The following is a 26684-nucleotide window of genomic DNA, read 5'->3' as shown; positions in this document are numbered from 1 at the left end:
AATGGTACACAGGAAATACGTTTTAGACTTTAACAAATCACGACAGTTTATTGTGTATCGGCTCAGAGGCAATTCAAAATAGTCAGAACTTGAAAGTCACCCAATTCAGGGGCAATCTTTGAGAAAAGATGATAGGACAGTTTATTTTTGAACATTTTACTGGAAAAGATATGAACACACATTGTAAGGGGCCCCTTCTAATGTCTTAAGAGGAGCTTGAAAAAGTGAGAAGACCTCAAACTTAGGTTTCACTGGCTGTAGGGGACAAGCAGCTTATGCCAAATATAAAGGGTTCAGAACTTGACAGCTGTCTGTCAAATTAGGACTGAGCTGCATTTGTATTATGTGGTGTCATGATTTAATGATAGACCTCTTGTCTTTATAATGACTGACATTTAAGCAGCAAAAGACTGTAAAGGGTTCACGTTAAAATCAGGCCATTCTGATCCAAGGCAGCATCTCAAACCTCATCTCTAATTCAAACGACCAATGCTACGATTTAACACATCTACAACACATACGGGTGAAGGAGGAGGGCAGCTTGGAATGCGAACAGGGTGGAAGAGAAGTTAGCATTCTAGATCCTAAAACTAGCATTCAGAAGCAATATGTGAGGGTGAACTCACTAAAAACTCACATTTTCCTTTTTATTGTTAGCTGCCATCCTATATATAGGCCACCCACTCACGGAGCATCCATAGATAATGGGATTGGACCTTGGGATCCCTGGGGACTGACACACAGCAAAGCGAACACTGATTCACCAGTTTATACACGGTCCATTTAGGAACACCGATTGCCTACTTTTCCTTAGTTGCACTTTGGGATGGTGTATATGTGCATCTTCTTCCAGCTTTCTTTAGAGGACTTTTACTTTGGATAACCCACACATAACCTTTCGGCTGAACGTTGTCACCTTTATCATTCCTCCACTTCTAATCTTTCTCTCAGTTCCTGGCCCTGCCATTACTTTTCAACCCATTCATGTTAATGACCTCCCTTCTTTTTTTTTATAACCTTGAGTATCTTAATCATCTTACTCCTGACCTGAGAAAGGTGTCGGTCACCATCATGCAATTGCACATCTCTTCAAACTTCACCTTTAACGTTTCTCTACTTTGTCTCCTTGTCAATGAACGGTGCTATTGAATTTATTGAAATCTGGTCCATGAATATTGGAAAGATAGTTCTTAAATGGTTCAAAACTAAGAGTTTGGTTGCTTTTAAGTCAGTTGATCCTTTTAAATGGACGTGAAGGACATATTGAAGAAGTACAGACTCCCTTTTGGTTAAAACTCACTTCTCTTTTGATTTTATCTAACACTGGTGTCAAAAATTGTTTTTAAGTATACTAGAAAGAGCCACCCCCTAAAGAGAGATATTAAATTAACAATATAAATGCAATAGAATTACGTTAAACCTATGCCTCTGCTGCTTCTTGTCACCAGATCTGAGTGACATAAACCAAGAGACACTCATCACAAAGGAAAGGACTGGAAAGTGTGACAGGGACAACACTGAAGTTTAGCCCTGTGTTTTTTGAGCCATTCGAGACTTTGTCTCCCATTGAAGGATGTATAAGAAATGTTCTGGAAGAGCAAGGCCCTTCTTTTCTGCACTTTATGCTGATGGGGTAGTGGTTACCCACTGGGCTGCTAACTGCAGGATCAGCAGTTCGAACCCACCAGCCACTCCGAAGAAGCAAGATGGGGCTTCCTACTCCGGGAAGAGTTACCGTCTCAGAAACGCACAGGGGCAGTTCTACCCTGCCCTCTAGGTTCGCTATGAGATGCCATTGACTCAAGGGCAGTGAGCGTTTCCATAAGTGATAGTGAAAACCTGGATTGTTCGGCTGTTAGGTGGTGCTTTTTCGTATTATTTTGACAGGAAAAGTATGTGAACAGCATGCTAGCTTGTAAGGCATCGGAGTCTGAAAGAAAGCTACTTTCCCTCAAATAGTTTACACTTAATCAAAAGTCACCTTCAATCTGCATGTGATCAAATTGACAACAGGAACTTGACAGACTAGATGAGAAGCTAGTGTGGGTTTCTATTAATAAGGGTGATAACCTTTGGAAAAGGCTGGGGAGAAAGGTGGCATAGCTTAGCAGATGTGGCCTGCGTAACCGAATTGTACTGTGAAGTTGTGGAAGCAGCACATGTTTTGTTATGCATAGTTTCACGCCACAAAACCCCAATTCACTGCCAACGAGTTGATGCTAACTCATAGCAACGCCACAGGCCTGGTTAGAACTGCCCTTGTGAATTTCCAAGACTAACTGTTTACTGGCGTAGAAAGCCCCATCTTTCTGGTTTCGAACTGCTAACCTTTCATTTCACAGCCCACAGTGTAACCACTGAGCCAGCAGACAAAACCACACATGCCAAAACAAACAAAAAGACAAAACCCCACTCAAAAACAAAAGAAGAAAGAAGATGACACCTTCATATAGTTCAGAAACTTGGATTTTATGCATTCAAAAGTCAAATTCCAAACCATGGCTGCTAATGGGTTGATCTTCCCTTGCCCGTCATAATCACGCTAACCTTCCAAGTGCTATAAGGGTTAGATAAGACAACACCGATCTCCTTGTGATTTGAGAAGGGCCATCAAATGTAAATCTTCCTGGCCCAAATGTCTTCCCTGGTCAGATAGTCCTTGTTTGAACTAACGGCAGAGTTCCCAGTGAAATTGCAGAGGGTGGGGGAGATGAGGGAGGTCACAGAGCTTCGCAAGCAGGTGTCCCCCTCCCCTTCCAGGTGTTTTCTCCTTCTTCAGGTCCTGCCTACCTTGCTGCTTGAACATTCTGCTTTCAGCTGTTTTATGCCCATCGTTTTTCCTTTGGGAAACTGGTGCTGCAGTCGTCAAAGGAGAGTGGTACTCTACAGAGGTGTTCTTGATTGCAGAAGCTTTATAAACCCATTTACTTCCCTTCTAGTTTCCTCAACTTTCTTTCCTACCCAGGGGAAAGGTAAGTATGGTTACCAATTATATTAACCAATCAATGTGACCTGTTAGCACTGAGGCAAAAAAAAAAAAACCCATCCCCAAACCAAACTCACTGCCAATGAGTGAATGCTGACTCATAGTGACCCCTGTGGGTTTCCAAGACAGTACCAGTTTACTGGAATAGAAAGCTCAGTCTCTCTCCTGCCGAGGTGGTTTTGAACTGCACCCATGTGGATCACAGCCCAACACATAACCACTAAACCACCAGGGCTCCTATAGACCACAGAAGAAAAATGTAAACTTAAGTTGTTTTTTATGATCTCTTGAAAGCTAGGTAGCCATAGATAGAAATATATAAAAGTAATTTACATGACCATGAACTTTATCTCTAGGAAAGACTTGATCTTACTCTTTTACATTTTTAAAAATAAGTTAAACTTAATTGAGAATGCGTGTCAGTTTTCTTGGTTCACAATACAGATTTGCATATTATTTGATATGAAAAGTACCATTGCCAAAGTTAAGCCTGTGCTAAGATTTTTGGTAGAAAAACAGATAAAGGTACCCAGGTACCAACCCAACCCCACTGTTGTGGAGCCCGCTCCTCTCATAGCGACCCTGTGAGACAGCTGATTTAAATTCATATATGTAAAAGAGATCTGGGTATTAAAGGTATGCTAGATAAGTGAAAAAAGTAAATTATATTCTTCAGCTAACTTAAGCAAGGGAACTACCTTCTGACCTTTAAAATTAGCATTGATATTCATGCATTAAAATAATAAGCTATTTAAAGAATTGTGTAAAGCAATCCCTGGCAGGACCTATTCTGCTAACTAAGCTCACTTAACTAAAAGAAGAATACAATGCCATTCAAACTTTATCAAAGTTCCACCAGGGCAATGTTTAGGCAGTAAATTGATTATGAGGGCTACCAACATGGAGGGTTCTGAAATGGGTGATTGTTTGTTTATTTGTTTTGCAAGTCAATGATTTCAGCAGATAGAAAGGTTGAACCACAGCCTAGTTCTTTCATTCCGTCAATATTTACTATGCTTCCGCTGGGCCCCTATGAGCTGGACCAGGAGGAATGTAATGCAGCAAGATACCTTACAACTAAAACTTGATGTCCTTCACTGTCTTTCTGCAGGCCACACAACCGGCCTCTCACTAAATAATGACCGGCTTTACAAACTCACATACTCCACGGAAGTTATTCTTGATCGAGGCAAAGGGAAACTTCAAGACACTGTGGGCTTCCGAATTTCATCCAATGTGGATGCTGTGTTATTGTGGAGAAATCCCGATGGTGACGATGACCAACTGATCAAAATCACAGTAGGTATTTTCTACCAGATGCAAAAATTCAATGCCATCAAAGACTTGGAGAAGTGCTCTTGTTTTGTGCTCTTTGCTTGATTGGTTAGCTACCACGAAGATGAGTAGGTTTATCATTCTGACAAGAGTAATCTGACATTTTTAAATCATAGAAGAAGACAGTGAATAGTGTATTCGGGTGAATATAATTGGAATATAATGTCCAGCTCTATATTTTCTATACATCAGGACATTAAACTACAATCCACTCAACGTGTACTAGGAGTGAATGAGAAGTCTAACATCCATGTCATTATGAAAAACAACAGAGCCAACACTAACTGAAAGTGAAGAAAAAAATTAGGAGGTGCCTGAGTTCCTTGTTATATGGAATTATCAGTGAGGGAGTAGACCTAATTTAAATTCTTCCAGAGGAAGGAACCAGGTGACAACACCCTCCCCCCCCCCAACTGGAAGTGTTTGGTTGGTAATGATGGTGCAGAATTTTTTTGTGTTGTGAAACAAGGTTGAATTTGGTAGCTTCTTGGGCCACTTCCAAGTTTAAGATAATTGTGATTCATAGTTGATTTTCAAGAACCTAAAGGCACTAGCTTCCTTTAGTAAGGCTTGTTTTAATTCTGCATGTTAGAATTAAACAACTACACAGGACCACATGCTTGGAACAAAATTTGCCACATTGTGACTGATGGATATTTTTAGTGAGATGTTTTTGCAATAAAACATTTACCAAGCAATCTTTACTTCTCTGAATGCCTCTAACAGTAGCTTCTAAATTGGTTAAAAATTCACTTATGCACAAAAGAGACCCGGCTTACTGGTTGGATAGAGAAGGGTGAAACCCTAGTCTGTAACTGAGCCCATCTATATGGCTCAATTTTCAACCAAACAATAGCCCCATAAAGGGGAACAATAACACTCGTGAGGTACACACCCCTACAATGATCAACCATGTGAGATAAAAAAGGGCAGTGGGTATCCAGGGGGCAAAGTTCAAGCAGGCTTAGGAAAGAAGGAATAGGAAGAGGGAACGCAGGGAGGAATTTGGACCTGTGATGTTACATGGAGGGGATTGCAACTAATGATCATGAAACCAAATGGGCATGGTTTGTTGAATGTCAACCTGATGACCTACTCCCTAAACCTTCCCCTAATTCAGTCACAGTCATTTAAAAAAGCATCACCATCCATCTCTCTGCGTCTTTTCTCAACGGAAGAATGAACCAGTCTTGCGGAAATATCTTTGCTCCTTTTTTTGGTTCAATAACTAGACTGGAACTTGAAATCTTTAGAAGGGGGCAAAATTCATCCCAGATTAATGATAGGAACAGTGAAGAGAAGATGAAAGCAGTTCAGAGCGAATGGAAGAAGAGATAACATGGCACAGGAGAGCCATGCCCAAGTCTTAGTAATTGTAAGCCAGAAACCTCAGATTTTCTTTGGTACTTAATTCAAATATTTCAATTTGAGCCTTTTCTTTGTGTCGTCAAAAAGTTAATCGCATAGATCGAAACATGACAGATAAAAGACCCTGGCCTCCCTTTCTTCCACCTGTGTATTTTTTCCAAGAGATTCTTATGGAAACAGACATGGGGGATCTTTCTAATCGACTATTTTGTGTGTGACTCCAGATGAATGATGTGAATGTGGAAAACGTTAACCAGCAGAGAGGAGAAAGGAGCATCTTCAAAGGAAAGAGCACACCCCAAGTCCTAGGAAAAGAGAACCTGGAAGCTCTGCAAAGACCTGTGCTTGTTCACTTAATTCATGGAAAGGTAAATGTGATATTTGGGGCCTGTCATCTTTCTGCTTCAACTTCCTGTTTTCTTTCTCTCAGTAGATATTATCTCAAGGTGGTAATATTGCCATTAATTTCACGCTAAATGGATTTTTAAAAAATAGCTAATAAATAGACATTGGAAAGTAAAATGTGAGGAATGAATAAAGACTCTGAAGTATCTTACATTTTCTAGCCATTTATGTTTCCTACATGCAAACCTTTGCAGTAGAGTCGGGCTTTTGCCTACTGATAGCAGGCATTAGTAAAAGAACATTCTGTAACAAATTAGGAGATAGTGCCCAGCTCGTATAATGCAGCAAATCCTTACAGCGTGATTTCATATATCCCCCACCAAAGCAGACAAATGGTAAGAATGGAAGAATGGAACTTGTCAGGGGAATCCAGCCCCTAGCACATCATCACGGGTCCGATAGGCGCAATTGTACAGCGATAATAAGTAAAGATTATAGTAAAGTCATAAAGAGCATGAGAGATAGAAGAGAGATTGAAATAATGGAGTCAAACACAATTCATGGTAGCAATGCTCACCTCAGCTTCACTTGATGGTCCACCTGGAGAGAGAGAGCTATTTAATGCTGCTAACCAAGGCTTTTATATTCTCTGGGGACCTGCAAGCCCCTAATTACAGGTGAAGACATACATCACAGGACAGGGTTGTGCTATAAGTAATACAGCAATGGGAAGGGGTAATCTAGGGGTATACATGCAATAGAAAGAAGAGGGATTGAGGGTATACATGTGGCAAGATAGGCAAATCCTAGGTTCAGGATGGCAGCCTAACTTTAGATGTCACTGAGCTGGTTTGACCTGTTCCCTGGCTCAACTATAGAGACCATTATCAGTGGGTGTAAACCCACCCACAGGAACCAAGCTAATGGTCACAAGCCTTTAGGGTGAAGTAGCACATTATCCTTAACAGCAGGGAGCAGGGCCTACCTGTGGGACCAGACAGTTGTCTGGCAACTGACTGCCTTCAGGGAGGTTGTCTCTAAGCATCTGACCTCCCACCATATGTTGGCAAAAAGTCCTTAATGTTTGGCATGTCTTTGGGGGAGAGAAAGCTGGGGAAAAGTCTCTTTATAATCCCACAGTAACTTAAATGTACATCATGTAGATACTTGTGCTGAGATTACTAATATCTGTCTAAAATATCAAGTTAAAGCTTTTGAAAAGGTGTGACATTTCAAAGATAGAGTTGAAATCTTACAAAAGTGTTTGAAGTTTTAATTATATTACTTTGAAAAGCATTGTATATATTAAAATGGTGAATGAACTCAATTTTATAACCATTTCAAAATCTGATCAGAAAATTCTGCAAGAGTGCATTCCTGATGTCTTGATTTCAACATATTAAGATAGATTTAGTGCATTTTGAATTGAAAAGCAATAATGGCCAGTAAAGTATTAGGCCTTACATATTTGGGTTAATGAAAATACAAATATTGTATTTGGATACAAATATTACACAAAAGGGCATCCATAAAAATGAAAGCACAATTTTAAGAATCACAATGGAGAAACAGAGAAGGATCTGTACATCTGTAAACTAAAAATGAAAGAAAATACTCTAAAATATGTATTTCAGGAATCTAATGAGTCACTAATAATGATGCACATTTCTATAATGTACACAGGGCACATTTCTTTCTTTTTTTCCCCTCTTCATCCTTTAAGTTTTTATTTTATTTTTTTAAATCATTTTATTAGGGGCTCATACAACTCTTATCACAATCCATACATACATCAATTGTGTAAAGTGCATTTGTACATTCATTACCCTCGTCATTCTCAAAACATTTCCTCTCCACTTAAGCCCCCGGCATTAGGTCCTCATTTTTCCTCTCCCTCCCCGCTGCCCCCTCCCTCATGAGCCCTTGATAATTTATAAATTGTTATTTTGTCATATCTTGCCCTGTCCGACGTCTCCCTTCACCCACTTTTCTGTTGTCCGTCCCCCAGGGAGGAGGTCACATGTAGTTCCTTGTCATCAGTTCCCTCTTTCCAACCCACTCTCCTTCTACCCTCCTTGTATCACCACTCACACCACTGGTCCTGTAGGGCTCATGCGCCCTGGGTTCCCTGTATTTCCAGTTCCTATCTGTACCAGTGCACATCCTCTGGTCTAACCAGACGCAGGGCACATTTCTATAATACAAAAGGGCACTCAGAAGGAAGAGTCTTGTTGTGCATGTCTCCCACAATCAAACATGAACAGCCATCTTTAGGGATGCTTTCTCTTCCTTCACCAAGTGTTAAAATATTCACTATGCTTCAGGCTTTACTCATAAGCCTTTTATTTTATAAATTTTGAGCTATTCAAGCCCTCTGGAAATAGATATGCTCTTGGAACTCTCTGAGTCCCATGTAGCTCACTTATGGCTCTTCTCGCTTTTCTTGGCTCTTTGGTGTTCGGTGCTCGCTTGTCATTGGGGTAGAGATATTTTCCCTTCTTCTTTATATGTCATCAGGGTCCCATGATGACATAGAACCTCTCACCTCATAGAACTCGAACCCTGTCTTGTACTGACTGACTGATGGTCCATGCTTTCCCAATGTTCTTCCTAACCTTATAGCACCCTCAGCTTACTCCTAAGGAAGCTTTCAATGTACTATGTCTCCTCCCTACTTATGTGTCATCCCCGTTCAGAGTAAGCTTCTTCAGGGCAGCAGTGGTGCCCTTCTCTCTGTAGATTCAGCACTGTGCTTGTAGAAGGAATGTTTCACAAGATAAATAAATGAATTTATAAAACGATAGGAGGCGAACATGAATTGGGCTTTGAGAAAGCCTTTGAGCAAACATACTCAGTGCAAACATCCTCAGCACTCACAGGGCCAGGCTGTGATCGAAAGCATTGCCCGAATGATCTCTTTTCCCTCACACCAGCCTTAAGAAGCATCTTTTTCTCAACCTGGCTAAGGAAGTCAAGGTTAAGAAAAGTTAAGAAACTCACATTGGGCCACACTTTATATAGACTCACACAAGTAGCAAGGGATGGCGCTGGGGTTTGATTAGACGGCAGGTCTAACTTCAGAGCACATGCTGAAACCTGGATACTCTCCTTTCTGTCTGCTAGCTGCCAAATATTTGGAGGAATCCTTGTTTTCGTTGACGTGCAATATTCTGTGTTTCATGACCATATCTATAACTCCCTTGACTTGTATGTGGTACCGTTTTGTTAATACGAAATGCTGCTGTTTTCTGCTCTAGGCTTTTAACGTAGCAAGACACTGGACTCATAAAATATTAATTGCCCTTATAATCTTTCTGACAACCAGTCACGTTATAGCTCCTTGGGTAGCAGTGGGGCACAAAGTCCTTTGTTATACACCTAAGGGGCACAGTGCCCTCACTGGTCAAAGGCTGGACTGGAGCTGCCACATCATTATCACAGTGACTCCAACCAGCCAGTTCTCAGGCTGCGGTGATTCACGGCCCCGTGGGTTAAAGTACATCATGATAGCTTTCGGTTATATGATAAAGTACTTTTCATAGGAGGCGGGGGATAGGAATGACCCTGGAGACCAAGAAAATATGTGGAAGTTGTAGCCACATCACTGTCAGAAAGAGCATTATTTACCTACAATTTCAGTTTGCTGTGAGAAATTATGAGAAGATTGGCTAAACTGCTGATCAGCCCTTTGTAGAGAAAAATTTCTACCCCAGGCTCAAATTTAGCTATTTTTAAAATTTTGAATGCTCGATTGAATTTAGTTTCATTCCCAGAAATTTCTGTGATTTCAAAGCTGCTTATCAGCATCTCTATATTTTCCTCCTCCCCAAGACCCCATGTTAAGCTTCATATTTGCATTTAAGAGAGCACCCCTCAAAACACAGAGATACATATTCATCACCTATCTTCTTTATTCCTCCTCTCTCATCTTCCCAACATGCGTGTTTGAGCAAGACTCTTTAATTCTGTCAACCAATCATAAGCCACCTTGGCGGAACAGCCATGTGGTCAAGTTCATTAACACTGACAAGTGAAAGATGCCTCAAGCTATCGCGCAGATTCTCTTCCAGCCTGAAATGCTAATCCACTTAACTGCGTAATTACCAGATTTCCATTTCTGATTTGGGCTGTCTGCACTGATTTAATTAAGCACCTAGCAGCTGAGCCTGGCCTTCATCTCTGTTCTTTCTAATACTGATTTGTGCCTTGAATTGGGCAGCACGTGACTCCACACTCACACATGAAGTCCAGAAAGCCTCCTAATGTCTTTTCTATTTCACTTGCTGGTTTTCTGTCCTGCTAGCTGCTAGCCACACTCTGACTTTGGTGTATGTCACAGGTAACAGTTAGGGACAGCGCCAGCTCAGTGGAACAGATATCACCACCAGTTCCGGTTTTTCTAGGATCTTTTCTGTTTAAATATGCTATTTGGTCAGGTAATAGAATTTTGCCTTCTCTTAGTCTTAGAAAAATATGTACAAGTTAATGGAACCTTTAGAGACAGGCATGTTCTTCGTGGTGAAACGCAGTGAATGATGTCGCTGACTCCAAGGGAAAGGGGCTCTTGACATTTAAGGGGGAGAAGTACTGCTTCTGGTCCCGCCAGCTCTCCCATCTCTCTTGGCCTGGCTTCCTTGGGTCAAAAGGCTTAGTTTGCAACCAGGTTGTGCCTGCTGCAGCTCATTGGGGACACTGGGGACTGGGAATTTAGATAAGAATCCTGTGCTCTCAGACGTTCAGAATTCATTTCAGGATTGAATGAAGTAATCAGCTTTATAGCCTGGATATAATGAAGCTTACTCAGTTCCTGTTGTGAAACACTGAACGTAAGCTTATTGCAGTGACAGCCACGTGGACTGAACTGCCAGCGTCTGACCTTCTCTCTCTCCGTCTTCTCTTATTGCAAAGCAGGTCAGTTCCAAGACAGGGTTGAAACTTAGCTGACAGTGAGTCTACTCTGGACCTTACTGATTGTCACTAAAGAAAGAATTTAAAACCTGGAAGTAGTTGTCATAAACATGGCATAGGGAAATTCCCATTTCTTTCTTCTAGAGGAGAGAAAGAAATGCTAATAGAAAGAATGAAACAACTGGGAAGAAAAACATTACAGCTGCTCTTTCTGTCTCACTGTTCACTTTGTTCCGTCTATCACAAAAATGAACAAATACAAACTTGACCGTAACCCCCTTCCTTTAGTGACCCAGAGGTCACCATGCAGGGTTGGAGGGTACTCGACTTTCTGCACGACCCAGAGGCTAGCTGTGGTTTTTCTGACATTTTAAATAAAACCTTCTAAGTGGTTCCTACACGTTTTGAGTCTAGAAATGGGGGTAAGGATGATACTAAGGGTCTTTGCCCCACCTGTTGGACCTCTTCTTTCTAAAGAGTTTTAAACTCCAGTCAAGGAGGCCTGAGCCATGCACAGGAGCGCTTTACCACCACGTGGGCATTCTATTTCCAAGCTCAAGTAACCCAGTTGCGAGGCCTTCATGGTCCCTGTGGAGTTCCTGAATGAGGCAAATGGCCCATGTGCTTGGCGACTAACCAGATAGTTGGAGGTTCAAATCCGCCCCCAGGTGCTTCAGACAAAAGGTCTGGCAGGATCTCCTTTTGAAAAATCAGCCACTGGAAACCTTATGGAGCACACTTCTACTGTGATACACATGGGGGTAAAGGGACTCAGAGACAACTGGTAGCAGTCCCCGTCATTCTGAAGATAGCACGCCATTCAATATTTTGAGAAGGAAGTAGCCCGTGACTACTTCCCAAGGGACAGAAGCCCCGGTTACCAAGGAGAACATAAATGCAGGCTTGGGTCTGAGACATTGCCAGTTTGACAATATGATCCCACGGATTTTCAGACGATGAGTCACCCTTCCCGTTCCTCTTTAACTCGGACAGACACCATTCCAACGTTTATAGGTTCATCGAGTCCGGCGACTAAAATGGGCTGTCAGATAAAGTACCTGGAAAACATGCCACCAGGAGGCGTGTAAGTAGCCAGTAAAAATAGCGATATTATGTAGCTATTTGGATAATTCAGGTAAAATCATTTCTGTTTCTGAGACATGAGTTTTTAAAGTAGGCTAAGTTATAGAGATTGACTTTTGATTGAGTCCAGTGGCTAATCATCAGGCTTTCGGTTTCCCCATGAGGTGTCATGCTTGGTCTTGAAGAGATCTGGAGAGCTGGGGTATTTCTGGTAGAAATGCTCAGCTATAATTATCAAAGCCCATGGGGACTTTTACAGGAATGTTTTACATGGAAGATACCAATCTGTGTTCTAGTCCTAAATTATATGATATGTTTGGAGTTAATTCAAAGTGAGGAGCAACAAGTTGCTTTCCAGAAAATTCTCTTGGCATTTTTACCTTGAAATATGAGCTAAGACATCAAAATATTATGACATTGTCATTGTTCCTATGCATATGTGTGTGTGTGTGTGTGTGTGTGTAAAAGGTGAAATAAAGCAAAGACGACCCTTTATATCCCTGTTGCTGTCGCATCTGAGCCACCCTCCTCATTTCAACCTTTGATCCTTTCTCATCCATTCTCTTCCAAGACCTTAGCTAGTACTGTAAACCTTGGCTCGGTCTTGTTTCAAACAGCGTGACAGATTGACATGTTGACACGTCCTAAAGAAATGGTCTTCATTTCCCCTCTGGGGGCGGACCTTCCTCCTTTCCCAGGAATCTTACCTTGTCTCAGGGTCTTTTCCCTCCTTAGACCCTCCATGGTTAGGGTCTCCACGATCAGCTTCGCTACATTTTATATTTTGTTGGCCTACCGTCTTAGAAAATCGCTTCTTTTCACAAAAAGAAACCCCAGCTCTGAAACTGCAGGGCACTTTCTGCCAGAATCAAAGATGGAGAGAATCTGACCTGTCCTATCACCCACGTCACTCAGCCTGGTCAATGATCGCTCTGGCTTTTATGCGTGTTTCTCCTTTCTCCCGCTTAGGTCAAAGAATTCTACTCGTACCAGAATGAGCCTGTGGCCATAGAAAACCTCAAAAGAGGCCTGGCCAGCTTGTTTCAGATGCAGTTGAGCTCTGGGACCACCAACGAGGTACTTACTAATTTTATTAATGACACAGCATTTTTTTAGACAAAGGGTCCTGATGGCAAAAGGTTAGTGCTCAGCAGTTAGTAGAAAGGTGGGTGGTTTGACCCCACCTACCTGCTCTGCCTGAGAAAGACCGAGCTGAGGAAAGCCCCCAAGGCAGTTCTAGTACGTCCCTTCGTGTTGTCTGGACAGCACCAAACAGCCACATCTTCTCCAACAACGGGCTAACCAGGATGATTTGTATCAACGATTTGTAGGAATCCTGTGACAAGGATGACTACTGGGGTCCAGACCTGAAAAGGGGAGTTGGGTGGTCAAGTCTCATTTACATTCTCCCAATGTTTTATGAGTTGAATCAGAGATTTTAGGGGACGTGTAGAATCATTAGTGGTTAGCGCTACAGCAAAAATAGGGCATAATCCCAGCATTCCCGTTCATGACTATGGACCACTCTCCCATAGGGATCTTATTAAGAAGGTTATTAGAACTTATTAGATTCTTTGGAGTCACCCCAGCGATTCTGATTCAGTGGATTAGCAAGGGCCAGCAAGTCTGTAATTTGAGTCTTCTTGGACACTGTGTATCCAGTTTGGGCAACCACTGGTTTTTGCCAACCCTTTAATTTTACAGATGAAATCACTGTGGTTAAACAAGAGATTAAAGTTACCCAGCATCGCACTTGTCCTTAAGTGCAAAGCTGATTTTGGAGTCCCCTTTTCATAGTCTGAATAGAGCAGTGGGTGACAGCTTTCCACGGAGCTGGGTCAAGAGAATATGATGGTTAACTTGCTGCAGTAGAGGCTGGCTGTGTTGCTGGCAGTGGTCTGAGGGAAAACTCAAAGCAGTGAAGCAGTCCTGTTGAGATGTGTTTGCCTACATTCTAATTGTTGGTGTGATAAATAATGAGTTGAATTAATCATACAGTTTTCTAGGAGTTACTAATCATGCTCAATTAGTCAGTTAAGGACACACACACACACACACACACACACACACAGCCTGGATTCCAAGTTGGAAATCAATTCTTCTTGCTGTAAGATCACAATTCACCAGAAGTTTCCGTTCAGTTCTGACCAGGTCCTTTGTCCAGCACTTATTGGATGGTTGAGAGAAGTAGGAAGTCCCATGCGATTCTAGGGATAGTAAGAGGATGCTAATAAATAAGAACTTTGGAGAATGAAAAAACTTCTCTATGCTACTAGAAACATCAGATTCTCCCTGCCTTCTTATCTAGTCGACCTAGAAAAACAGGCTGTCCCTGCAACAGCCCCAGTTTCGAAAGCACTTATTAAAATGCAAATGGCGCACAGGAGAATTTCCAACATTGGGTCCTTATTTCCCTTCTAGGTCGATATCTCTGGGGACTGCAAAGTGACATACCAAGCTCATCAAGACAAAGTGATTAAAATCAAGGCTTTGGAGTCATGCAAAATAGCAAGATCTGGATTTACTACTACAAATCAGGTACGGAAAATATCTTTGAGGAATTAGTTTTACAGAGATTTATTTCAAATGAATGAAGAATATGGTAATAGATTATCATTTGACAACACTAATAATTCTTAGTTCAGGTTGTAATTTCAGACGTATCAAATTAATAGTCTATTAATTATATATGCTATAGGTGTGGGTCATGGGAGAGTGTGTGAGGGGGAAGCGATTTAAAATGAAAACTCATTAAGAATGCTAATCATCACCAGTTTCCAGAGGAAGGGTCCTAGAGCCGGCGGAATTGACTGCGGAGGCTCGTCTGGTGTCCATCGCGGGCGCACGCCCACTGGCCATCGGTGCGGAATGGGCAGCTGCTGGTATCAACCGGGCTTCCAGCTCTGGACCCGCTCTTAGGTGGAGGCTTAGCTGTTGGAACAGTTCTTCTCACTGAAGAGGATAAATATGACAGTTATTCACCTTTACTCTTCAAGTATTTCCTGGCCGAGGGAATCATCAGCCGGCATACTTCGTTGGTCGCATCTGCTAAAGACCGTGCTGACATTTTGCAGGAACTTCCTGCCCCATTACTTGATCATCACTGTCAAAAGGAACTTGATGAATAGTCAAGTAATGAGAAAACACCAGAAGCTAATAGCTTGGCGTTACCAGCTACTACCCAGGATGGAGGCCGGGCCAGTGTCATCTTCAAGATTTGGTCCCTATGATGATGTTTCCAAAGAGTACCCCAAGAACGGATTGAAGCTTCACAACGGCACGGACATTTCCTTCCAGAAAAGTTCCCATCAGCTCTTCAAGCAGGCCCTGTTCTCTGACCCCTGGCCACCTCTGGCTGCTTCAGCTCATTCCGAGCTTCATTTATAAGGCCGGATTTGATGGAACCAATCCCCAGGAAAAACAGAAGCATGTCTTAAGAGTAGGAATTCAGAAGCTTGGTTCACCTCTGTGGGGTGTACATCTGCTGTACAGAAAACTGGGAGACAACAATCACAATCTTTCCGAATTCCTCCTATGTCCTCTGCGGTCGGTCTCCTGCGGGGCTCTCGGTCAGCCAGTGTCATCACAATGCCATCACGTCTCACCCAGAATAAAGCCCCTACCGCTCATGTTACAACCTTGTCAGGTACAGTAGCTGGGCCGGAATCATTCCTGGGTTCTGCGAAAGAAACCAACCCACCAAATAAGGATTATCATGGTTTGATTCACATACGGAAGATTCCTCGACTTAATAACCTCCCTGGTGATATACCAGATGTGAAAGACTTAGCTTTCACATTAAAAAGGAAGCTATTCACCATTGAGCGACTGTATTTGCCTCCAGACTTGTCAGACACAGCGAGTCGCTCAAGCAAACAGGATCTGGCGGAATCCGCCACACGGCTGGGCCCAGGCTGTGGCATGATGGCCGGAGGCAAGGAGCAACTGGACCTGCAGGGAGTTCTCCTTAGCTGTTGCATGCAGAATTATACGACACCCTAATTATGATTGCTAATAGCCTATGTAAATATTTTTCTTAACAAGTTGACCCTCCAATCCCTCAAATGAGAACACACTCAGGATTGTAAAGCGGGGAGCCCCGCTCCCCACCCCATCTCTTCAATTTTGTAAAAGAAACAACTTTTTATACAGAAGTATTGTCACAGAAATACTTTCATTAAAAAATGTTTTCTGCTCCTTTGGAGGAACTGTAGCATTTTATTTTTCAATAAAAATCAGGAAAAAGAAGAATGCAATTCATTTGTTAAAATCTGTATTTGCTAACTTATTTACTTTCTTTTGTAGGTCTTGGGGGTCAGTTCAAAAGCCACCTCTGTCACTACCTATAAGATAGAAGACAGCTTCGTTGTTGCTGTAATGGCAGAAGAGACTCATGCTTTTGGGCTGAATTTCCTACGAACTGTGACAGGCAAAATAGTTTCAAAGTAAGATAGTACTAATTAATTTCCCCCCTATTCTTTAATATATGGAGGGGTTTCAAAAAGTTCATGGAAAAAAATCCATTATCTTGTAATTCCATTTTTCACAAGTTTTTAAAGATCTCTTCTATTATCATACCCACCTGAGTGTGTCTTCCTTTTATAGTTTTCACCTTTATTTTTCACAAAGTTTAAAATAGTGCCTCCACTGGCATGGAATTTATTCTGACTCACAGGGTTTCCAAGGCTGTACATCTTTACAGTAACAGAGAGCCTCATTTTTCTCCCAGGGAGAGGTTCCTTGGTTTGAACTGCTGACCTTGTGATTTGCAGCCCAACATTTACCAACAGTCCCACTAGGGCTCCTTACAATCATACCTGGCACACCTAATTTCAGAGAACAGAATTTCATGGGCAGTTATTTTTTGGGCATAATTTAACATTTAAAATGGTAAACTTCTTGATTCATTCTGTTTTATTGTCTAACTTCTCTGCCACGTGTTTTATTTTTAATTGTAATGATAAAAATAGTGATATTTGCACAATTCCTGCTTCTGATGAAACAGATAAAAATTTCCGCAGTAAAGAAATGTCGCAGAATTTTTATATGTGACTTAAAAGACAGGCATGTAAGGCTGATATTCAATCTGAGAACATTTCAGAATGGTTCTCACAGAATTGAGAACTAGAGTTCAAATAAAAGATTGTGAGCTTTTTTTCAGATATTAATGCAGAAAAAATCTTCTAGCATTAAATATGGCCAAATGATGCATTAGCATCTAAAACATATCCTCCAGAGGAGCCCTAATGTCAGAAGTGATACCAAATATAGAGTGATTGCCCCATGCCACAAGTGCTTTCAATATTTGCATTACAGCGATAATGTTTTTGTGTGAAACACACAGTCTTAATTTCTCATCAGGTTTATCCATTTGCAAGGCAATGTAACAAACTACCTTAAATTCAATGATTTCAAGCAACAAACATAATTTTATTATTCTGTCTTCCAATTCTGGGGTGTGACCTGGCCCGGTTAGGCATGCCTTGCTTGGGGGCGATTACACATTTGCGGGCAGTCCTGGCCAGAGCTGAGATTATGTGAGGGTTGCTTCCTTGCCTATCTGGTACCTGAGGGTTCGCCCGCGCCTGGCTTTGATTCCATGCAGCCCTCAGCCTGGAGGTCTCAGGAACCAGACTTCTCATGCGGCAGTTCCACGGGCTTCCAGGACCTGTATGTGGCTCAGGTGGCAGATGATCGTTGAATTCTCTTTTATGACCTAGCTTAGTCACACAGCGTCACGTCCATTAGTCAAGACAGTCATGGAGTCTGCCCACGATCAAGCACAGGGACTGACACTCGACTGATTGATGGGAGAATGGCAGGAGGAATATGTGGGACAAAAATATTGGTGAGATGATTTTTGGAGAATCAGATTTCCTCATTGTCTAGATTAGTGAGCGCCATGTGGAGGAAGATATGATTTCCAGAAGACTGGGAGAAAGATGAGGATTTCCACTCCCGTAATGAATTACAGCCTTGGAAACCCACAGGGTAGCTCTACCCTGTCCAACAATGACTGCTGGAAGTGAGTTTGAGTTTGGGGGCTCAGTTAGAAAGAGTCGATACACATATCTTGTTCAGTATCCAGGCAAATGTTTTTTACTGTATTCTCTTTTCATCCATCATAAAAATCCTGATGTACCACTCCAAATCTTTGAATAAAATGGTTGCTCCTGAAATTTGGCATAAGTATCCCAAGGCCAAAGGGACACCTTGTTATGTTCCAGTTTTAAAGACGTGGCCTCACGCCATGTGAACAAATTAGTGTGCTGCTTGCCCAAAGAATGGCAACGAGCATCTTCTTTCGTCTAACGAGTGCTGGCAATGTAAACGTTTCTCTTTTGTGGGTACGCAGGCAGAAATTGGAGTTGAAGACAACTGATGCAGGACCAAGACTGATGCCAGGAAAGCACGTTGCTGCCGTAGTTCAAGCAGTCAACTCCAAGTACACGGCCCGTCCCATTGTGGGGCAGACCTTCCCGAGCAAGTGCAAAGGATGCCCATCGGTGAGTGTGTGCATGTGCTCTGTCTGGATAAGCAGGGGGAAAGCTGGCTTAAAACAACAACAACAACAAAATCTTGTGTCCCCAATAGAACTTCAGTTCCATGCTCTGACAAAGCTTTAAGAAGGAACAGTCACCACCGAATTGTGACAACACCTGAGAATCGTGACTAATATAATAATCATAAAATAATTACCTTCCACTCATCAGATGGGAATTATTTAGAATGGATGAAATGACTCTTTTCTGATGTTATGAACTGTTTTTCCCCACATAGTTATGAAACAAAAAATGCTACAATTTAAGGGCAGCTTTTTAAAAGCAACTCCTGGAATACAGGAGGCTCAAGGGGCTACCAGAATTAGCCGAATGCGGTCAAGAGCACGGTCTACACTTGGATCCTGATTGTGCTATCCCTTAGTAGTAATAGGTGCTCAGGTGAGGTATATTCCAGAACTCAGTGTTATGGGTGCCCTGTGAGGATTTAAAGTGATACCACTCTCTGTGCCGACATTTGGGAACATTTCTCTATTACACCCCAGCCTCCTCTACAGTTACCGGGAGAAATGAGATATTGTATCTCTCCAGCAATGTGTAGATCCTCTCAAATCTCATATTGCATGAGATTGATTCCAAAATGACTTTAGGGTTTTCAGCATTTGTAACTCCCTAACTCCTCGGAAAGGAAACCCTTGGGTTCTTCATGCTCTGTATCTAAAGACCAGAAAATGCTCTTCCTTTGGGCATTATTGGTATTCAGAGAAGGGGAAATCATCCAGAACTAGTATCGTCATTTACTTAGAACATAAGGCACTCATCCCTTGCTCGTTTCCCAAGTTGCCTGACTGACGGTCTGGAGAAACCCTAAATGGAGCAGGGCATTATCAAAGTTTGCGTGATTTTCACTTGTTTTTCTTCTAAGTGTCATTTAAAATTTCAAAGCAATTTTCTTATATGATAAAAGATGAGAATTATTAGAAATGTGTCAAATGGAAAGAGTATTTTCTGATGCTGGCAGCCATAATTCCTCCTCACACAATTATTCCACTTGCTAAGCCATCAAGATTTTTTATCATTATTTCTTAATTTTTTTCTTTAAAAAAAATCATTTTATTGGGGGCTTCATACAACTCTTATCACAATCCATACATACATCAATTGTGTAAAGCACATTTGTACATTCATTGCCCTCAACACTCTCAAAACATTTGCTCTTCACTTAAGCCCCTGGCATCAACTCCTCATTTCCCCCCCCCTTATTTCTTAATTTTTATAGAAAGGGTTTAATATCATTAAGTAGTTTCCTTTTCCAACTTCAAGTTGGACTTCATGTTGACTACTATAACACTTTAAAGCCCAAAATAAAATAAATTAACTGAATTCAGACTCAGACTTCAGAAATGACCCCGCGAATCTTTAGCTAACAACAACTAAGTTTTGCTTTAAAGTGTCCTATTAAGATTAATGAACCAGGTGGATTTAGAGAAGAGGAAAATTAGCATCTATTGACTATTAGGAAGAATATTTTATTGTTAAAAATTAATTTTGAAAACCAGAAAATTGGCGGTCACCGATACTCTTTACAGCAAGAGGAAAATGGTTAACTATGGAAATAAGTTATTTAACATGTTAAAAGCCAAGAGATGTCTTTGAGTAGAACTATTTACTATTCTTAAGTCCGCCTAGAATAACAATTGTATGTGAGAGGGTTACCTGTGTCTAAAGTCTGTTGATATACATTACTAGGGGGAAATGGTTAACTATGAAAATAAGTTCTTTAATATATTACAAAGCCAAGAGATGTCTTTGAGTAGAACTATTATTTTTAAGTTCACCTAAAATAACAAGTGTATGTCAGAGAATTACCTTTACCTAAAATTCTACTCTGATGTAGGTCTTACTTAACATAGATCTTATGTCAGTCACCCTCATCCAGCAACAGTAATATAATATTGGATCCCATACAAAAATACAATCAAGAGTTAGAAAACACAAATTATAACTCAGATGTCTTTTCTGTGAGGTACTGGTAAATCAGAAGCCTAGGCAATTTTTCAACAGAATTCTTTTTCCCCTCCAAGATATCCTGCAGTTCATTGATATTCTATACAAATGCATTGTGTCAGGAAAAATCTGACTTCAGATATGAATCCCTGGTGTTACCAGGCCATGTCCTATATGCCCAGAACATTAACTCTCACCCTTGAGTTCCATAGTAATAGACATATGGAGTCCCCCCACAGCTGACCCATATTTGCTTCTGAGAGTCACAGGGGTGGTATGGGTGCAGATGGGAGAGATCAGGTCTACCAGGAGGATTCAAAAATTCGTGGGAAAATGGCATTTTTTCACGAACTTTGAGGCAAGATTCAAAATGCCTCTGTTGCTTGTCAGATAAAAGGAAAGCTTTGTTTCTGGGGAGCACATTCTTCGTAAGTGTGGATGCTCAGATACAAATACAAACGGGATGTGAGCGGCGGCCCTGTCTTGCAGCTCTTGGATCGCTGGCAGTCTACCAGGAAACACCTACTCCCTGACAACCTCTCCAAGGCCCAGGCTGTCCGAAGCTTCCTGACCTTTATCCAGCACCTTAGGACAGCAAAGAAAGAAGAGATTCTTGAGATCCTAAAGAAGGAAGATAAAGAAGTACTGTAAGTCCCGCTAACACCCTGTGGGGTCCTCTAGAACATCTCTTAGGCTAGTGGTATTTATTAACCAATTTACCCTGGCTCCAAAATAAATTATTTTGTGGTTCTGTATTGTCATCAAACAGTGATGTCACAATGCAGTAATTTCGCAGTCACTTTACCAGCCCTGGTGGTATAGCAGGTTATTAACAGGCAAGGGCTGCTATCCACACAGTTGGCAGTTCGAACCCAGCAAACACCCTGCAGAAGAACGAGAGGCTAGCTTCTCCCGTAAAGCTTTGATGACTTTGGCAACCATAGGGAGCAGTTCAACTCTGTTTTATAGGGGTCTCTATATATCATCACTGGCTTGATGGCAACTTTTGTTTTGTTTTGTCCTTAACAGAGATTCAAGGGCAAGTTTTCAGCACTGATTCAAAAGACACATTTGTTTTTAACAATTTATTATTGTGAAGTGTGTAAAAGCTTACAGCATAGTAGATCATCAGTCTTACCTTCAGCAATTCTCACACATTCTCTTTGATTTCATTCCCTGCAATTCACTCGATGTAACGTCGCCCACCTCACATGCTCCCTGTTTTCTGCTTTCATTTCTCCTTCTTTAGCCCTTTTGAATCCTGTCCTTGAATAAAGGCTGCTCCCTTGATACCAAGTGTGCACACATTCATAGTGTGATCCCTTATAAATCTGGCTGCTGCTAGTCACAGGGTGGCTGGTTCGGTTCCAGGCCCGAAGGGTGAACAAGGACAAAGGCTCAGGAGTTCCATGAATCTCTATCTGACCAGCAAGCCTAGTCTCTTACATGAGTCTGCGTTTCGTTGCAGTTCATTCTTCCATTATATCCAGGGCCTTCTAATGTGATCCTTTCCAGAGCAATTAGTTGGGGTGGCTGGGCACTGTTAGGTGCCCAGAGACAAGACAAGAGAGAGAGTGAGACCTTGAACGGACTTATTGAGGGAGGTGACGTTTGTAGGGAACAGGAAATCCAAAGAAATGAGGAGAAAGGGGCTTAGGATAGCCAGATAAAGAAGGGTTAGAGCTGGCCCTTTGTCTAAAGCCAGAGAATTGGCTAACTTAAAAGGTATAAAGTCCACGAGAGCTACTATTACATAAAAGAAGAGAAAATTCAGTTTAATACAGACCCACTAGCAAACTAAAACAGAGTCTGCCGAAGGAGTTAATGGGGTCTTCCCTGACTACAGTATTGTGGAGAGCAACTTTACAGCAGGGAAGGGGAGGGTGAGGAAAGAGGAGCTGGCAGATAGAAGTGGAATAAGGAATTGAGAGTGAGAGAGCGAGAGAGCGAGAGAGCGAGAGAGCGAGAGAGCGAGAGAGAGAGAGAGAGAGAGAGCTGCCTCTTCTGTTAGTGGAATCAAGAGAGTGAACTAAGAACAGCAAGACCAGTGCGAGAGGGAACAAAGGAGCAATTTAGGTATTTAAGTCTTTGGGATGTCTGGTTCCCGAGCATCTTTCTGATTGATGCTGTTAACTCCAGTGGGCTGGGCAGCAGCTTCAAAGAGCTGATGGGCGGAGCAAGCTTTGTAAATGGCAGAAATGTCCCCTGCTCTCCCTAGTAACGTGCTGCTGGACCCTAGAGGCACCATCTAGTTCTTTCGTTCTTAGGGTCATGGAAATTGATGTTTGCCCTGCCCATTAGTCCACTGGACCAATCATTTCCATGCATCTTCGATTTTCCTCACTCTTCTTTTCTCTGGACAGAGAACGAACAGTAGTTTCACTCACAGCTTTTAGGTACCCAGTCACTACTCATCAAAGTAGGATATAGACTTTGTGGACTATATTATGAGAAAGCACATTTTTTGAGAGCGTATTCGTTTAAATTGTAACTCAATTGGTACATAAATACTAGAAGGTACATGTACCAGTTGTGCATAGCCTTTAAATGACAGGATTATAAAACCAAGGTGCTAAAAGAAGAGCATTTTGCAAGCAACTGAGTTTGGAAAGCACTGGGCAAAAGCAAGAAAAATAGTTCTCTTTAGTCAGATAATATTCTGTATAAATATCCTTTAATATTTTCTAAAATTACATGACCTTGAAAACCCCCTTTGTTAAAACGTTTGGTAGGACTGGGGTTGCACCAGAAATATTTTGGGCAATTCCAAAATAATTAAGTAAAATATAATTAAAATATCAAAGTCAGAGCTCTGTGGGCTGTAGTCCCATTTATACCACTGTGACCTTAAATAAATAACTCCATTGTTCTGGATCTCTTTGCAGATATGTAATAACATTGGTATTACTCTGACAAGGATGCTCAGACGATTAAATGAGATGGTAGTGCTAATAGCAGCCAATCTGTTGCTTACTTGCTGTATACCAAGTACAATTCTATGGGTTTTATATAGATTTTTAAATTTTCTCAACAATCTTGAAGTAGCTATAGTTTTGCACATCTCTAATAAATTTTTAATACAGTGCTTGCATAATAGACACTCAATAAATATTATCTCTCTCAGCCTCTGTGTCATTTGCCTCCAACCTCAAAATGCTTTTATAAGAATCAATAATATATAGTGCAAGCATATCTTTTTTGAGAAGCTTAAAATACTAAATACATGAATGGCATGCTTATATAGATGTGGTATATAGTGTTTACATAGATAACATGTTCAAAAATATTAATCATCCCATATTTATTTAACCAAAGTTTTAATGTTTTGACCCACTTCTTGATTTGGATGAAAATATATGCAGTCATATACCATTTCAACAATTTCTCCATGTACAACTCAGTAACATTGATTACATTATTTGAATTGTGCAAATGTTCTTTCCATCCTCCCATTTGTTCTACCACTACAGGCTGAAACACAGTGCTCTATAAGGTTATCATCTAACCTTTTGAGTAGCTGTTGTCAATCTGCTCACACATAGATGCTTCTTTGGGAGAGCACAATGCTCAAGGCTCAAGGGAGACGTGCTTAATAGGAACTATTTTTTGGCTCAAAGAAAACTTCAGGAGATAGTTTCAATTTAAGGTTTAAAGTTTAATGATTATCTCAGGATAATAGTTTCAGGGGGTTATCCAGCTTTAATAGCTCCAGGCAGTCTGGATTTGATTGAGAAGGTGAATTTCTGTATTTATCCCCTTTTTGATAAGTATTCCTCTCTAGAATCTTTGATCAAAATGATCATTGATCAGCTTGGACCATCCAGTCCTTCGAAATAAAAAATTTCAGATGACTAGAATATATAACTAAGCATCTAAACTTCCCTGAGATATATTCATCTTGCTAGTACATATTAAAGGAGCTCTGGTAGTGCAGTGGATTAATCACTGAGCTGCTAATCTCAAGGTCAGTGGTTCAAAGCCACCAGCTGCTTCTCAGAAAAAGACCAAGTAGTCTGTTCCTGAACAGATTAAGTCTCAAAAACTCTAAGAAGAAGTTCTACTCTGTCTTATAGGGGACAATGAATTGAAATCTACTCAGTGGTTGAAAGGCAACAAATAATGTGATTAAACACAAAACTATACCATGTTTTAAAAATTATAAATAATTGAAAACTTCTCTTTTGGATATACATTTTTTTAAATGTCATGTAAGTAATTCTACTTAAATATTTAGGCTTTTGGAAAATGTGTGCATTTGCAAAGCTTACTAGTGAAAGAAAATCATCTTGGAGACTATATTTTGGGAGGCCATAGTATATACGGGGTGCCATATTTTGGTACAGAATCATAGCAAAAAGAATTGGTTTTTACTCAACCACTTCAAGAGGTAGCATATTATCGAGAACAATTGAAGGATGAAGTCCAGACTGACTGAAGGTATTTGAGAAAAACAAGTCATGAGGAATTGATGGACTACCAATGGAAATGTTTAATAAATGGATGCAATGCTGGAAGCATTCTCTCATGTAGACAGAAAAACTTGGCCAACTGAATAAGAGAGACCCATATTTTTTCCCATTCCAAAAAAAGGTGATCCAACAAAATCTGGAAATTATTGAGCAATATCATTAATATCACATGCAAGGAAAATGATACAAAAGATCATTTGAAACTGGTTGCAGCACTCGTTGAACCAGACTTGAACCACTTACTGATGAAAACCAAAGACCCTAGCCTTCAATGTGGATTTCAACTTAATGTGCAGAGAATGAAAATCCTCATAACGGGACTAATAAACAGTATCATGATAACGAGAGAGCAAATTAAAGTTGATAAGGACTTCATTTTATTTGGATCCATCATCCACCATCAATGCCCAAGCAGAAGTCAAGAAATCAAATGATGCATCCCACTGGGCAAAGATGCCGTACAGGGCCAATTGAAGGTGTTTAAAAACAAAGATGTCATTTTGAGGACTAAGGTGGACCTAACACAAGGCATTGTATTCTCAATTGCATCATATGCGAAAGCTAGACCATGATTAAGGAAGAGCAAATCAGAATTGATGCCTTTGAATTATGACACTAATGAAGAATATTGAATATACCATGGATTGCCAGAAAAATTAACCAATCTTTGTTGGAAGCAGCACAACTCAAATGCTCCTTAGCTGTGAGGATGACAAGACTTTGTCTCGTTGTACTTTGGGCATGTTATCAGGAAGGATCGGTCCTTGAACAAAGACATAATGATGGATAAAGTACAGGGTCAGCGAAAAGAAAAAAAAAAGGAACACCCTCTCTGAGATGGATGGATGCAGTGTCTGCAACCATGGTTCTAACATAGGCACTATCATCAGGGTATTGCAAGAGAAGACAGTGCTGCTTTGTTGCACATAGGGTTGCTTTGCATCAGTACTGACGTGACAGCACCGAGCAATAACTAACAGCAACATCTTTAATACATGATTGATTTAGAAAAAAAATTAAACTCTTCATTTAGAATGTTATTTCATTTATATATATATAATTTTTCACATATCATATAAATTTTTACTTATCTCCTAAGTACATTAGACTTGGATTCATAGGAAAATAGTTTGCTGTTTCTTAGCTTTCATTGTGTCCTGTTTGAGAGGAGAGGGGCCTCTTATTTTTTAAGCTTCTCAGCCATTTTAATAATCTGCATAGCTTGGAGTAGTTAATTTGTAATATTCTTTTCTTGTTAAAATCATTTATTGGGGGTTTGTACAGCTTTTATCACAATCCATGCATCCATCCATTGTGTCAAGCACATTTGTATATTTGTTGCCATCATCATTTTCAAAACATTTTGTTTCTACTTGAGCCCTTAGTGTTGGCTCCTCTTTTTTCCCATTACCCCCCCTATGAACCCTTGATAATTTATAAATGTCTCTCTTCACCCACTTTTCTGTTGTCCGTCCCCTGGGAGGCGGTTATATATAGATCATTGTGATCGGTTCCCCCTTTCTCCTCCCACCTTCCCCTTCTCCTCCTAGTATCTCGACTTTCATTATTGGTCCTTAGGGGTTTATCTGTCCTAGATTCCGTGTGTTTCCAGCTCTTATCTGTACCTGTGTACATGCTCTGGTCTAGTCAGATTTGTAAGGTAAAATTGGGATCATGACATTG

At 40.9% G+C, this 26684-nt stretch overlaps 1 protein-coding gene and 1 pseudogene across 1 annotated transcript in view; both read left to right on the top strand.

Annotated features, from left to right (window-relative positions):
• LOC101659831 (microsomal triglyceride transfer protein) overlaps positions 1 to 26684 on the top strand; it is a 55511-nt gene that overhangs the window by 1816 nt on the left and 27011 nt on the right. The window contains exons 2-8 of the mRNA XM_004703439.2: positions 4098 to 4285; positions 5914 to 6057; positions 12995 to 13102; positions 14447 to 14563; positions 16331 to 16470; positions 18381 to 18531; positions 21022 to 21179. Of these exons, the coding sequence (XP_004703496.1) occupies positions 4098 to 4285; positions 5914 to 6057; positions 12995 to 13102; positions 14447 to 14563; positions 16331 to 16470; positions 18381 to 18531; positions 21022 to 21179 (1006 nt within the window). The remainder of the gene's footprint in view (positions 1 to 4097; positions 4286 to 5913; positions 6058 to 12994; positions 13103 to 14446; positions 14564 to 16330; positions 16471 to 18380; positions 18532 to 21021; positions 21180 to 26684) is intronic.
• LOC115873318 lies at positions 14783 to 16027 on the top strand (annotated as a pseudogene).

Source organism: Echinops telfairi, unplaced genomic scaffold (assembly GCF_000313985.2).
Source record: "Echinops telfairi isolate 266 unplaced genomic scaffold, ASM31398v2 ScPeMD7_7468;HRSCAF=8506_0, whole genome shotgun sequence".
NCBI lineage: Eukaryota > Metazoa > Chordata > Mammalia > Afrosoricida > Tenrecidae > Echinops > Echinops telfairi.
The sequence above is the reverse complement of the archived record's forward strand: the minus strand, read 5'-3'. Positions and strand labels throughout refer to the sequence as shown.